This window comes from Triticum aestivum, chromosome 3D, assembly GCF_018294505.1.
Source record: "Triticum aestivum cultivar Chinese Spring chromosome 3D, IWGSC CS RefSeq v2.1, whole genome shotgun sequence".
Lineage (NCBI taxonomy): Eukaryota > Viridiplantae > Streptophyta > Magnoliopsida > Poales > Poaceae > Triticum > Triticum aestivum.
In genome coordinates, this window is record NC_057802.1 from 67,574,773 (window position 1) to 67,589,423 (window position 14,651).

Below are 14,651 nucleotides of genomic sequence, written 5' to 3' on the forward strand. Positions count from 1 at the left end.
CCCATCAGCAATAGTTTGCCAAAACAGGAAAATGATAGTCTTCTCAAACTTCACATCATGTACAACAGTTCATCAGACTTTTCTTCAAAAACATTCAACTTGTTTTTGTCTTGATCATTGATCGCAACACCTGAGGCCATCAGACTTCTCTAGAGATCATTTATGTTCCATATGCAGGAAGAGAATGAACTGCTCCGCATCTAATACATTCCTTGAGGACAGGGATAGACTGAATCACTGATAAACTGCAGCATGTCTTGTATCTGAACTTGCATGCTGCATATTCTCTCAAAAAAAAAATTTGCATGCTGCATAAGTGCATAATAGGTAATAACTTATACTCGTGGGATATGATTCATGATCTATGAGAATATCTTACAATGGTAATATTATGATTGTCAACAAATGTGCTACTGGACTTCTGCATATATGTTCAGTAGCACTATAACTGCCCTTCAGAGGAATACTGCGGGGACCAGGCCTCACTTTTTTGAGAAACTCAACCTAATCCACTGTAATTCTATGGTGAAGAGAACAACATGATTATCCTGTCACCACTAGTTACACAAAGGTTCATGTTATGTATGTAGCTTTTTCGAGAAAAACAATATGTGTGTAGCTACAGATGAAGCCTTACAAGCAAACTGCTCAGGCAGTATCCTTCCTGGATGCATGGTGCAGGCCCATTTGCAAAGACGCCCCCTTATATTTTTAATAAACCTTAGCATGGAGAGGCTAAGAGACAGATGTGCACCAGCTTAGCATAAGGGATGAGCTCTCAAAGTCTCATCTTGTATGCAATGCTACCTTTGTGAGGATAATTTACGCTAGTCTTCATCGTCATATTCTTGAGATCCCCAGAACTTGGAAACCTCCTTGCCAGGTAAAGCTACAGGAACTGAGGATCCCAGAAAGTCTTGGTAGTGTAACAGGCTGCCTCTGGTAGAACTACTCCCTGCGGTGACAATCCTACACCCGTCCACGGCCATGGCTGACACTGTGCTTCTCCCTCCTGATTTAACAGGCTTGTCGCAATTCAATCTGTTCACCAAGTTGCCCGTCCGGGTTTCCCAGACATGGACCTGACCATCCCATGGCACGCCCATCACTACCTTGTATGGATCCAAGTGAAGCAACGTCACAGGACCATCTGAATGCAGTTCTGCGACTGTGTGCTTGAGTTCTTGAGACTTACGAATATCCCACAGAATAGCCCTGTCCAGCAAATAATGATAGATAGGTAATGTTTGCAACGCAGTCGAAGCTAGAAGCATGAAGAAAGCACTGATTGTACAGATATTGTGAGCTTACTTGTCTTTTATGCCCGTGCATCCTAGCCATTCAGAGGGCAGCATCTCGCAAGAAAGTATTCTTTGGTTACAAAGTGCAAGAACAGAAGCCTTCTTCATCGTCCTCAAATCAATTGCTGTCACTTCGGATCCAGCAGCAATGTAACAAAGGGATTCGTGGCACTTGATTGCAATCGGTGGACCACTTGAGTTAAGATGAGCACCCCCAACGCAAGATGATGAGACACTGGAAGGAGGTGCCATTGTGTCCCACACTTTCACCTGTGATGCAGTATAACAACATGAAAAGCAACATACAAACAATAGAGCTTACCATGAGCATCAAATGACTCAGTTGTGGACCACACAGAATATGTTAAACAATATTACTCCTATTAATGTGATATTTCGGATAAAGTTTTCTTCGATGTTCTATTACCTTTGTATCTTTGGAACTGCTGACCAGCAGGGAGGATTTATGCCTGAAGAAGAGCAAAGAAGAAGCTCAATGATCGTGCTGATAGATCATGATTTAAGAAACCTTAGAAAGTATAGGAACCTTGCAACTGTACAAAAGCCAACAAAATGCTTTCCAGTTTGATAAATGGTGCATTTGCACACAAAGAAATAGCCGACTAATAGTAGAATAAGTTCCATTCAGATGGTTTGACAGTACGTACCAAGCAACAGACAAAAGTGACAGTGTTTTTTCATGCCCATGCAAAGTTGATATTAGAGGGTGCTTTTTTGCTCTTGTATTCATAGACCAAAGGCGAATGGTGCAGTCTTCACCACCAGTTGCGAGTATTTTACATTCACCGTCATCAAGCAATTTGTCAGCCAGAGCAGTAACAGGTCCTGAATGGCCCTTGTAACAGCGTGATTGGCCCTACATAAAAAGGTTATAAAATCACGCTTAGCACTAGCTTCTCAAGGAGTTAGATATATAGCCTTTCAAAACCATACCCCACCGAGATGTGTTGTTGTGACTGAATATGTTAGCTAACCATCACATTATCTGTAACAATAATTTAGATGCATGACTGTAAATTGACAAGATTTTATAATGACACTGCAAGGTTTCAACTTCATGAAATGCCATGCAGAGTTGCCATATTTATAAGCATGTCATTGACCGAAGAATTTCACTCATACTGGATAAAAGTGCCTGTGTCTCCTACCTCCTCACCACCTTCCTGCTGCGGCACCTTCTCTCCAGCTCACCTTGCTGTCTCTGCAAGTTGTGTGGACTACGACGCCGCCTCTCCGCCCCCCTGCTCTTTGGGTCAGGGCTAATCTCAACAAATATGTACTCAGCCACATGACGTGTGTGGCAAGGATGAGCCCTATGGCCACGTGTAATGCACTGACAAAGGTCAGGCCCCGAGTCTGGAGGTTGAGGCGAGTGGGACAAGAAAGCCCATGTTGCACGAGGGGAGAGGAACATGAAGAGGACGACTGAGAAGAAGAAAGAGGATCCGCAGGGCAATAAATGTCCAGTTTGAGGTAAATTTGGACGAATGTGGTATTTCTGTTTACGCTACAACTCTACAGAAGCACATATCGAAGCAGAGAAGACTCCGTGTTGGCATTTCCAACTGGGCACTTCAAAAGGGCATATATCCCAATATTCCTATTTAAATACCTCATACCACTCCGGCGCGCCCCTCCCATGGCCTCTTCCAGCCCCCGCTCCGGCAACCGCCGCGCGGTCCGCTGGATGGACTCGGACAACGACAGCTCCAGCTCATGTTCCTACCGCGACGTGGTCGCTCCCGCCTCCCCCGCCCCAAGCCCCGCCGCCTCCGACGCTGTCGCCACCACCCCCGCCGGGCGGACCGCTGCCGCCGCAGCCTCACGGATCCCGGCCGCCACCCGCCTTGGCCCCCGCTCGGAGGTCCATCGCGTGGGCGGCCCCGACGCCCGCGAGCCTGCTGTGGACCAGGATGGCTTCCGGCAGCCTCGGCGCAAGAACCGGCGCCGCCACCCTCGACCGGCCCCGGCGCCGGTCTCGCCGCAGCGGCGGCGCACCCCCTGCCTGAGGCTGTCGCGGGCTTGTGCTTCCGGTGCCTCGACCCCGGGCACACCGTCCGCGACTGCACCAACGACATCCGCTGCTGCCGATGTCTCGTCTCCGGCCACGACTCCAGGCAGTGCGACTGGCGCCGCCCCACCGCCCGCGGAGCCCGGCCGCCACCGCCTCCTGGTGCGCGCGCGCCGGCTCCCGCCCTTGCACCTGCGCCTGCGCTGCAGACTCGCTCCGCAGCTCCCCCCGTCGCCATTCCACCACCGGCGCGCCCTGCGGCCCCCACTCCCGCGCTCGAGCTCGCGCCCCCCAACCCGGACCGCGTCATCATCTCCCACACGGTCGAGATGGAAGAGGCTGAGGCGGTCTTGCGCCGCGCCATGGTGGCCTCCATCACAGGGACAAGGCCGTTTGTGACCGCACGCGAAGTCGAGGAGACCCTCTACTCCACCTTTGAGCTGCTGCCCGGCGACTTCTCCGTCCACATCCACCACCCTGAAGACTTTCTCATCGTCTTCACCACCTCGCAGACTATGGACCGCCTCGCCGGCGACCACTTCCTGCGCACCCCGGCCTTCTCGCTTTCGATGCGCCCCAGGAGCAAGCTCGCCCATGCCGGCTATGGCAAGTTCGAGTACCGCGTCGAGCTAGAGCTCCGCGGCATTCCGGCCCAAGCCTGGAACCTCTCCACGGCGGAGCACCTCCTCGGGGCCAGCTGCTGCATCGAGCGGCTGCACCCAGACACGAGATCGCGCGCGGACCTCGCCACCTTCCGTCACTCTGCACGAACCCGCGACCCTGCGCGCATCCGTCGCCAGGCCATTCTGGAGATCGTCGAGCAAATCCCCTCCCGCCTATCCTCCTCGCCGCCGACGGTCCGGACCCTAACCTACCCCGTCGCCATCCAGCTGACGCGCGCCGTGGTGGAGCGGTCGGGCGCAGACGCCGCAGGGCCGGAGGATGGCCACGGTGATGACGGTGCCGACGGTGACCATGCGGGCAGTGCCGACGCCAATAGCAGAGGCAATGCCGGCCACGGCCGGCGCGGCCGACGCGCGCGCAAGAGGCGCCGCACCACGGCTGCGCCCGGCGGCACCGCCCCCGGCATGGCCATGGCCCCTGCCGGCCGGTCGGATGGCATGGCCTTGGAGGCCACCGGCTGGACCGCTGCTGCCCGCACGGCTCGCACAGACGGCGTGGCTACCTCGCCGGACTGGCCCAACGGTCTCCGCCGTGGCCCTGCATCGCCGCCGTCCGAAAGAACCGTGGTCCCCTGGCGTGATCACGGTGGGGCCAGTCGTTCTCGTCGCTACCCCAAAAGGGGAAAGCGCAGGAACAAGCGCAGGACGAAAGACAAAGTGGAGCCTGCCAAAGCTGTTGTCCAGGCATCACCAGACCAGACCAACCCAGGCCAGCAGGTAGTGGACAACACGGCCGAGCCAGTTGGCGACTTGCAAGTGGTGCAGCAGCTGCGTGAGCCCTCTGAGCGCCTGTGCCCATCGTCTCCTAGCGGACAGCTGGTCGCGCACGCCGGGGCCACCCTGACCACACCCAGCCAGCTCTTATCTTGGGATCCGGTGGCCTCCCTGGCCCCCTACCCGCCCTCTGCCAGCATGGTGCCAGACTCGCAGCCTATGGGAAGCGCGGAGCCGGTCCATGACGATCCGCTGTCGAGGGCTGCTATTGGCCCGCGCATGTCAGCTCCTAGCGCACCCTTGGACGGACTCACGACCAAGTCAACTTCTGCATACGCGTCCTCGCCTGGCACGCCACCGGACGGGCCTGCTCCTGGCTCAGCGCTTGCTTGCACCTCGGCGTGCGTTCGGGATGCGGCTCCCCACTACGACCGCAGCAACCCAGGGAAGGACTCCTTCCCAGAGTTGGGCCACCAGTCCGACCTCGCGGCCCTAAACGCCCAAAAGGCCCCCTCCAGCGAGCTCAGCAGCAATGCCATGCAGCCTAGCGGCCCATTGCATGCATCGGACGACCCTGCGCCTACCGCGACCCCGCTTCGACCAACTATGCAGCGCTTCGCCTCGCCACCAATCATGTTGCGCCGCTCCCGGACGCGAGGTGCATCTTGGACGCTGGGCGAGTTTCTCTCCGCCGCCACCAAACACCTGAACTCGATCCTTCCCGCGCCTGGGAAGCGGCATCGCCGGCAGCCCCTTAACTTCTCTCCGCGCCGGGGCCGCTTGGCCTCGTCCGCATCCTGCCGGGCCGCCGCACCGCCGACCGCGGAGCGTCGTGCGCAAGTTCAGGTGCTGCGTACTCTTGGGATCCTCGGCCTCGTACTCTTGGGATCTTTGCCACTCCGATCCCGATGGCTGTGCTCTCCGCCATCGCTGCACTAGTCGACCGCGAGTTGCCCGCCGACCCGAAGGCGTCGGCGCCTGCCTCGGCGACCTTGGCGGCTGAGGTTGCGGTGTAGCGCGGCGCTCCGCCCTCCATTGTCGACCCAGTTTCCATGGATCACGACCTAAAAATTGTGATTTGGAACATGCGCGGCCTTAACACGCGCGCGCGACGCACCGCCATCCGCTCGCTAATCGTCACTAGTGGCGCCTCCATTGTATGTTTGCAAGAGACTAAGATGGCTTTGGTCTGCTCGTCGGTTGTCCTTGAGGCGCTCGGCTCCGAGTTCGACGAGTACGTGTACTTGCCGGCGGATGACACCCGCGGCAGCATCCTGCTGGCGTGGAAAAGCCGGGTGGTGACCATCACTAACCCTGAGTTCACCACGCACACGCTGTCGGCCCAGGTCACTCCCCCCTCAAGCCAGCACCCGCCTTGGTGGCTGTCCATCGTGTATGGGCCTCAACTGATGACGAAAAGATCGAGTTCCTTCGTGAACTCCGCGACCTACGCGCCTCTTGCCCAGGGCCATGGATGCTTTGCGGCGACTTCAACATGATCTACCGCGACGAAGACAAAAACAACAACAACTTGGACAAACGCATGATGAGGCGGTTCAGACACTTGCTCAATGACTTGGCGCTCAAGGAGGTCTACCTTAACGGGCGCTGTTACACATGGTCCAGCGAGCGCTCCCCTCCAACCCTGGTCCACCTCGACAGGGTCCTATGCACGACGGACTGGGAGGAACGCCATAGCAGCTGCCACCTTCGATGCCTCGCCTCGGTGGTCTCCGACCATAGCCCGCTGCTCCTGGACTGCTCTCCGCAGCCACCGAGACACCGACGATTCCACTTCGAGGACTTCTGGGTGTGCCTAGATGGGTTCCAGGACGTCGTCACGGAAGCCTGGCTTTTCGTGGACGACGCCGACCCGTTCCGGCGGCTCGTGCGGCGCCTTCAAGCCACGGCTCGCAAGCTGACCAGCTGGAGCGCGCACACGGTCGGCAACGTTCGGCACAAGCTGGCCCTTTCCCGTGAGCTGCTGCTCCAGTTTGACAAGGCCCAGGAGGACAGGATGCTTTCTGCTCATGAGTGGCTACGCAAGCAAATCAAGCGCTCCTACCTTGGACTAGCGTCTCTCGAGCGCACCATTGCCCGGCAGCGGGCGCGCATCGCAACCCTCAAGGACGAAGACGCTAACACCTCCTTCCACCGGCAATGCTCCTATCGCCGCCAGAAGAATCGGGTGCATAGCCTCGACGTTGGTGACCACACGCTCACCGACCATGCCGACATGGCCTCCGCCGCCTTCGCGCACTTTGACGAGCTGTTGGGCACCGAGGCCGGCCGTGACTGCACGCTGGACCTCTCGCAGCTGATCACCCCATCTCCGGACCTCCTCGAGCTAGACGCGCCCTTCGACGACGAGGAGATTTGGAACGCCGTGAAGCGGCTGCCGGCGCGCAAGGCACCAGGGCCCGACGGCTTCACCGCCGAGTTCCTTCGCGCCTGCTGGCCCACGGTCAAGGCTGACTTCACCGCCTTCTTCCAGCAGCTCTACGACATGCGGGGGTGCGGGTTCGCACGTCTGAACCAGGCCCTGCTCTCCCTGCTCCCCAAGCGTGCCGACGCGAGCTGCCTGCGGGACTATCGGCCGATCAGCCTCATCCACCTGGTTGCAGAAGTCTTCGCCAAGGTGTTGTCGCTCCGCCTCGCGCCGAGACTCGACGCCCTCGTCAGCAACAACCAGAACGCCTTCATCCCTGGACGCAGCCTCCACGACAACTTCGTCCTGGTGCGCCAATCTGCTCGCCTTCTGCACCAGCTGGGAGCACCGCGCGTAATGCTGAAGCTTGATCTCGCGAGGGCGTTCGACTCGATATCCTGGCCTTTCCTCTTCGAGGTGCTGAAACAATACGGCTTCGGGGATAGATTCCTTGAGTGGCTGGCGATCCTCTTGTCTTCTGCTAGCACCAAGGTGCTGCTCAATGGAAGCCCCGGCCCCCCAATTTGGCACCGCCAAGGCCTGCACCAAGGGGACCCCATGTTCCCGCAACTGTTCGTCTTGGCTGTAGACACCCTTGGTCGCCTGTTCAAGCACGCCACCGAGCTCGGGATCATACGCCGGCTGCACCCCTCTAGACCGATCCCCCCCATCTCGCTTTATGCGGATGATGTGGTCCTCTTCTGTCACCCGCAGTCGGACGACATCGAGGCCGTGAAAGCAATCCTGCAGCTTTTTGGCCGGGCATTCGGACTCCGCGTCAACTTCACCAAGAGCACCACCACGCTCATCCGCTGCGAAGATGACACTATACTGCCCGTCGTCGAGAGCCTGGGCTGCCCAATCGTCGAGCTCCCCATCACCTACCTCGGCATCCCGCTCACCATTCGACGCCCCACCACCGCGCAGCTGCTACCCCTCGTCGACAGAGTGGCGGGCAAACTGCCCACCTGGAAGGCTTGACTCATGAACCGAGCAGGCCGGCCCGCTCTGGTGAAATCGGTGCTCAGCGCGATCCCGCTGCACCAGCTGCTTGTGTTTGCGCCCCCAAAGAGGATCCTCCGCATGCTTGAGCGTATCCAACGTGGGTTCCTTTGGGCCGGGCGCGCCGAGGCCAAGGGAGGCCACTGCCACGTTAACTGGCGTCGCGTCGCGCGCCCTAGGAGCTTCGGCGGACTGGGCATGCATGATCTGGAGCGCACCGGCATGGCGCTCAGGACCCGTTGGCTCTGGTTCAGCAAAACCGATGAGCGCCGTGCTTGGGCTGGTCTCAACCTCCAGTCCTTTGCTGAGGAGCAGGCCTTCTTCTTCGCCGGCACCCACACGTCCATTGGGAACGGCCACAACACCAAATTTTGGGAGGACCGGTGGATCAATGGACGCTCCGTTCGCGAGATTGCACCCTTGCTGCACGCCTGCATCCCAAAACGGCGAATGAAGAATAGGACGGTCGCTGAGGGACTGCATGCCCATATCTGGGCACGCGACATCCACGGCGTCCTGGGAGTTCACGAGATCGGCCAGTACTTGTTGCTTTGGCGACTCCTCGAGGGTATTGCCCTCTCCGCCGAGCCTGACAAGCTGATTTGGAAGTGGACCGAGGCCGGCACCTACACTGCTAAATCCGCCTACCTCGCATCCTTCCACGGATCAATCGCCTGCAACCATTGGAAGCTCACTTGGAAGAGTTGGGCGCCGCCAAAAGTGAAATTCTTTCTCTGGCTTGTCAGCCTTGACCGCTGCTGGACGGCTGACCGCCTCGATCGACATGGGCTTCAGCACCACACGGCGTGCCCCTTGTGCGACCAGGCCCCGAAGACGATGCAGCACCTCCTGCTAGCCTGCCCCTTCTCGTGGCAGGTCTGGCACGAGATCCTTTCCTGGATGCGCTTGACCTGCCGAGCGCCGGCCAATGACAGCTCCCTGCTCGATTGGTGGCTCAACGCCAGGCAAGACACCTCCCAGCTGATGCGCAAGGGGCTTGCATCCGCGACGCTTCTGACATCCTGGATGATTTGGAAACACCGAAACGACTGCATCTTCGACCGCGTGCAACCGTCCGTTCACGCCTTAGTGAGTAGGATCAAGGCTGAAGCCAGGCTCTGGGCCACTGCTGGCGCTGCTGGCCTTAGAGTCGTGATGCCCACCTCATGGGATGTGCACTAGCATCTACTTTCTATCTGAAACCGCCTCCTAGGAGGATTGTAATCACAAACTCTCTCTTTTCAATGGAATGAAACACATGGGTCCCCTGCGTTTTCTCAAAAAAATACCTCATGCCATGCCATCTTTGGTGAAAATGAAATGGCGCAAGGCCTGGCAAGTGGCAAGTACATCAATGACGAGGCTTGCACACTATTGTGGTAATTTTGCAGCATGATGGAGCTAGAAGCAACTAAAGGTGACCAGGAAGAGGCTGATCTTGGGAAGGAATGACACACTAGGATGTACGGCACAGCAGCATGTTGGAGGCTCATGTGTAATTTCATGTCGAAAATTCCATACATGCAGTCAGCCAGGCTGGACAAGGAATGGAGGCTACTGCATAATGGTTCCAGTCCCTAGAATATCAGATTGGGACTATGTATATCCTTCCGTATTGAGTTTAAGCAGACAGATCTACTTTATCTCTTGTTAGTTTACAGCAGGTTAGATCCTGCTTTGTCTCTAGCAGCCAGTATTACATAAGCCGCACCCCTCTTAACCAGAATTTCCTTCTCCATCCTCACCCCTCTTAACTAGGTTTCCTGGTTACCATGCTTGAGTACCACTTCCTCACCGGCAACTAGTCCAGAGAATCTAACATGTAAGCACACGGAGGGGCTGACAAGGCAGAGTAAGGGGTACTGCCGCATAACTTTGTTAGTAGTTAGTGAGGTTGGCATAGAGTTAAGCAGCAGGCTACGTATACAGTGGCCGCTTCACAATGTCATGAATAGATACGACAAGCATAAAACAAGGAAATGAAAGCAATTACAGAAGAGAAAAGGAAGCACGTATTATTATTTTCATATTTGAATGAGACAAAGAGGAACCAATGTCCATCTAACACTAAAATTCCTTTTCAAGAGTTTGTATCATTTAAATAACTACTCCCTCCGTTCCTAAATATAAGTCCTTTTAGAAGTCTCAATATGGACTAAATACGGAGCAAAATAAGTGAATGTACACTCTAAAACATGTCTATATACATCCGTATGTAGTTTATATTTAAATCTCTAAAGAGACTTATATTTAGGAACGGAGGGAGTATATTTTACAGTCATTCAATGACCGTAAGTAATACTCCCTCCGTTCACAATTATAAGATGTTTTGGATATTTCAATATGGACTACATATGGACTGAAATGAGTAAGCAGGGACACTAAAATGCGTCTATATACATCCGAATCAGAAAAACGTTAGAACATCTTATAATTGTGAATGGAGGGAATAGCAGTTAAGTTTCTGTTTTTTATTATTCCTGTTTCAAGTACCTCTGCACTCATGTACAAAGCCAGTGATGTCATCATGAATGGTCATGTTGTATCCTCAGGAAAAAAGAACATACTCCCTCTGTAAAGAAATATAAGAGCGTTTAGATCACTGCTTTAGTGATCTAAACGCTCTTATGTTTCTTTACGGAGGGAGTACATGTTGTATCAACAGGGTAATGTAATGTAGAAATGAGGTACCTTCCAGCAAAGACGGACTGTCCTATCTGTGCTTGAAGTGACTAATGCCTTTTCATTTCTATGTGCATCACTTCGATACAACGGGGTGTCGATTAGTGGGAATAATCTGCAAAATGAACATAATAAGACATTCCTATCTCCGCGACTTTCAGCAGGCACAGTAAATTTTTATACCATGCAAAATAGGGGCATTAGTGGAAAGCCAATCACAGATAAAACTGTTAAACAATAAAAGTTTAAATTGTGAAATGAGGATACTGTATCCCAAACATAAACCAGCTAGTAATCATGAAAATGATTTGCAACAATACCTCCCTGCTAGGAAAGAAGAAAACTAAGTAAAAGAAATGATACTGTAACAAGACGATAATGAAGTAAAAAAAATGGCATTGTCACCAAGACGTAACACAAACAAATCTACAAAGTCCGAAGATATAACCAAGGTACTAACTGAAGTAAAGCTACCTATTTGTCTAACAAATGGAAGCAAAAATAAAGCAAAATAATATATAAAAAGTCAGATGATGTCATTTGGTTCCAAGTAAACATGTCAGTCATAACATCCTACTATACCAAACATAAGATGTTCAGTAAATGAGCATTATATATGCCCTCCCTGTATTAAGTTTCATGCACCAACCACTAGAACCAAAAGTACAAACTGATGGAGAAGGTTGGGCAATCCATATATACTTCAACATCCCTCTCACATGTGGCATGGACAGAAGCAAGCAATTTATTTATTTAAATTGCAGAAGTCGAGACTTGAACCCAAGATGAGAATGAAGTAAAAATAAATCTACAAAATCTGAAGATATAACCAACGTACTGAGACTGAATGAAGTTGCCTATTTTTTTAACAAATGGAAGCAAAGATATAAAGCAAGACTAATACTACATTAAAAGTCAGATGAGGTCATTTTATTCCAAATAACATGTCAGTCATAACATCCTACTAAATTCAGAAATTTTCTTTATGCAAGGATTCAAGAATCTTGTCCAAGACATAAAGTGGGGATAGATCTTAAATCCTACATCCGTTAGCACAGAAATGTACTATCTTTGATATTATTATAGGAGTAGAAAAAAAGGATTCAATGGTCACCCCTTGATTCCCCACAGGGTTGAGTACATGAAACTGACCCCAAAAAAAAACCTTGAGCATCAGATAAGCTGACTAAAAAGTAACAAGATCTACAAATGTCTAAAGAGCAATGGTTATTTGCTTTATGGTTACCTCATACAGGTGATCCTCGCACTATGGGTCCTGTAGGTTTCCACTAATTCCATGTCCAGACCAAGCCTCAATCTTTTGACTACTGGCCCCTGCACAGAGGAAATTGCACGGCATATGTTGCTTAGCACAAATAAGCTTTTGATACTGCAACAACCTGCGTTACTTAAGCAGAAGAGCAAATCTGCTATATTGAAAACACATAATACTATTGCCTTTCACTCACTTGAGAGAACCAAACACCATTCCTATCAAGCATTAGATGGATTGGTGTCGGCTCCGTGGGATCTAGATAATAAATAGATGATAAGGGATCATCAAATTTCATTTGATGTACTTCAGTGTGCCTCCGAATGTACAGTTCTCTAATCCCTAAAGCTCCATGAGGCACTTGTTGAAATGGCCATTGCCCCCTAAGCATTCAAATAGTCATGACGCGATAAATAAGTGGGCAGTCAGATACATGTGCAGTTTCCAAAGTCTCAAAATACTATATAGACTCAAACATTAGACAGTTATGTGAGTTCAGAAAAGGATTACACGAAATTGATCAACTCGTAGAAACTGTAAAACTTGATGCAAAGCATAAAAGCGAACAAATAACCATCAAGCATTTTAAGTGGCATCCACGTAAAAGAAACATTCGCTGCCTGTCACTTTCAAATTGCATGCACCTTATTAAATAAAGTTCATATTGTGTAGACAGTGACTACCAAAAACTACTTTTCGTTAAAAAAGTTAGTCCAACAGAGTCAGAATATAAGTCATTTTGAATTGTATGAGTCCAATATTTCTAGGTTTGACTCTACAATGAAAAAATAACTAGCACCGACAACATCAAATTGATATCTTCAGCATGTAATAGATAGACGTTCATAATGTATGATAGTACCTGAAACACTAAACTCGAGCTCACTCTTAATGTACAAACCGCTCTCTTTTTATGTGAAACAACATTTTAAATTCAACATCAAATTGTCCAAAAAAACACCTTGAAAACTGTGTCAATGTCCAAAAAACACTATTGTTACGACGCATAGGGAATATACCATAAACACCAACACTGTTGCTCCATATTTCAAATATTCTATTTTGCTGGAGAGATACAAATCAGAAGATTGATAAGTCTGCAGCTTGCAATCCCAACAACCAAGACAACTAATAAAGTGCCACTAAATCTGTGGACCCACGAACCCTCTGACAGTCTTATGATCAAGTTTGCCTATATCAAATGCCAACCAATCATACAATGACAGTCATTCTGAAAAATGACAGGATCTCCTCCCTTTCAATGCAGTGCATCCCAACAATTAATGTACTGTTCAATCCAGAGTTCCTCAGCCTAGCTGACACCAAACCAGATGTTCTCCCAAGCTTAACTCTATCCGCTCAAACAAGAAAATCATAGGAGAGGTTCATAATTTTCCAGTCCCAACCATCGTTGCGGCACCTAATATCGCTGCAAATCAATTTTCCCCAATTTGTTAGCCCCACAAAAGCTTCGAAATCCCAATCATAACAGGAAACCGATCATTTGTAAACTCCGGCCCCAAAAAAATTCACTGAACTCTGCCTCTGCCCCCCAGGATCCCACCTTTAAGCTCCCAATCAACACTACACGTCTACACCGTGCAATCGCCAAAAAGGGGCAAACCTATTGGGTCTGTACAAATTGCCCTATACAGCTGAGTGTACTGACGCCTAAATCGAAATTCCCGAATCGGACGAGAGCGAGAGGAAAGAGGAAAGTGGGTGAAGGAAGAGACCTGTAGAGGTGGTACCATACGGCGTCGCAGTAGGCGGCGGCGCGCAGCGGGCGGCAGACCATGGCGAGGCTGGCGACGTCGCGGGCGCCGAGGTGGCGCGCGCAGTGGGCCAGCGCGTCGCCGTCGAGGTCGACGAGCGTCCGCCCCGGTAACGGCATCGACATCGCCGGCGAGCTGAACCCTAGAATGTATCACGGTGGCCACCGTCTCAGGCGCGCGGGGAAGGGGGGAGAGGCGGCAGCGGCGGTTAAGTTTGCTCTTTACCTCTCGGTCTGTCCCCAAATGACTATGCTCCCATTCGTGCTCCGCACCGTTCCTTTGACATCGGACGGTCCAGTATTTTTCTCTTCCCCATTGTGAAAATAAATCTAGAGACAATCTCCATTGCATGTATACCGTGTATAGCGTGGCTGGACCCGCCGCCTATGAGCATCTCTAGCAGACCCTTAAATCGCCCCGACTCACAAAATAACCGTCAGTTTACAGTTTTAGGTGAAAAAATGACCCGAACAGAAACCTTAAACGCGTCCGACCCTTAAAAGAAATTTAGGGGCGCGGTAAATCCCCCTCCCCCACCCGCGAAAATCTAGGTTTCCCCCTGCCCCGTTGGTGCCCTGTATCCTGCGAAAGCGGTTGGCGGGAGGGACATTTCACCGCACGCGCTCCCCACATCCCCTCCGGCAGCCGCCTGCGATTCCGGCCATTTCCCCTAGCGGAATCGCGCCGCCGGGCCGCACTACACCCGGGTCCACTCGCCGACGCCCCGGATCCGCCGAGACGAGCCACTCCCGGGTCGCCGC

The 14,651-nt window shown here is 52.3% G+C and overlaps 1 protein-coding gene across 1 annotated transcript; it reads right to left on the minus strand.

The window, feature by feature from the left end:
- Positions 1 to 321: 321 nt before the first annotated feature.
- On the minus strand, positions 322 to 14,124 carry LOC123077473 (nuclear distribution protein nudF). Its single transcript, XM_044499752.1, has 8 exons — positions 13,852 to 14,124; positions 12,312 to 12,498; positions 12,089 to 12,177; positions 10,852 to 10,957; positions 1,970 to 2,178; positions 1,729 to 1,771; positions 1,312 to 1,571; positions 322 to 1,215 (listed from the first exon to the last, which is right to left on the minus strand). Exons 1-8 carry the CDS (start codon positions 14,013 to 14,015, stop codon positions 828 to 830), a joined length of 1,446 nt encoding a protein of 481 aa, XP_044355687.1. The 5' UTR covers positions 14,016 to 14,124; the 3' UTR covers positions 322 to 827.
- Between the last annotated feature and the right edge of the window lie 527 nt (positions 14,125 to 14,651).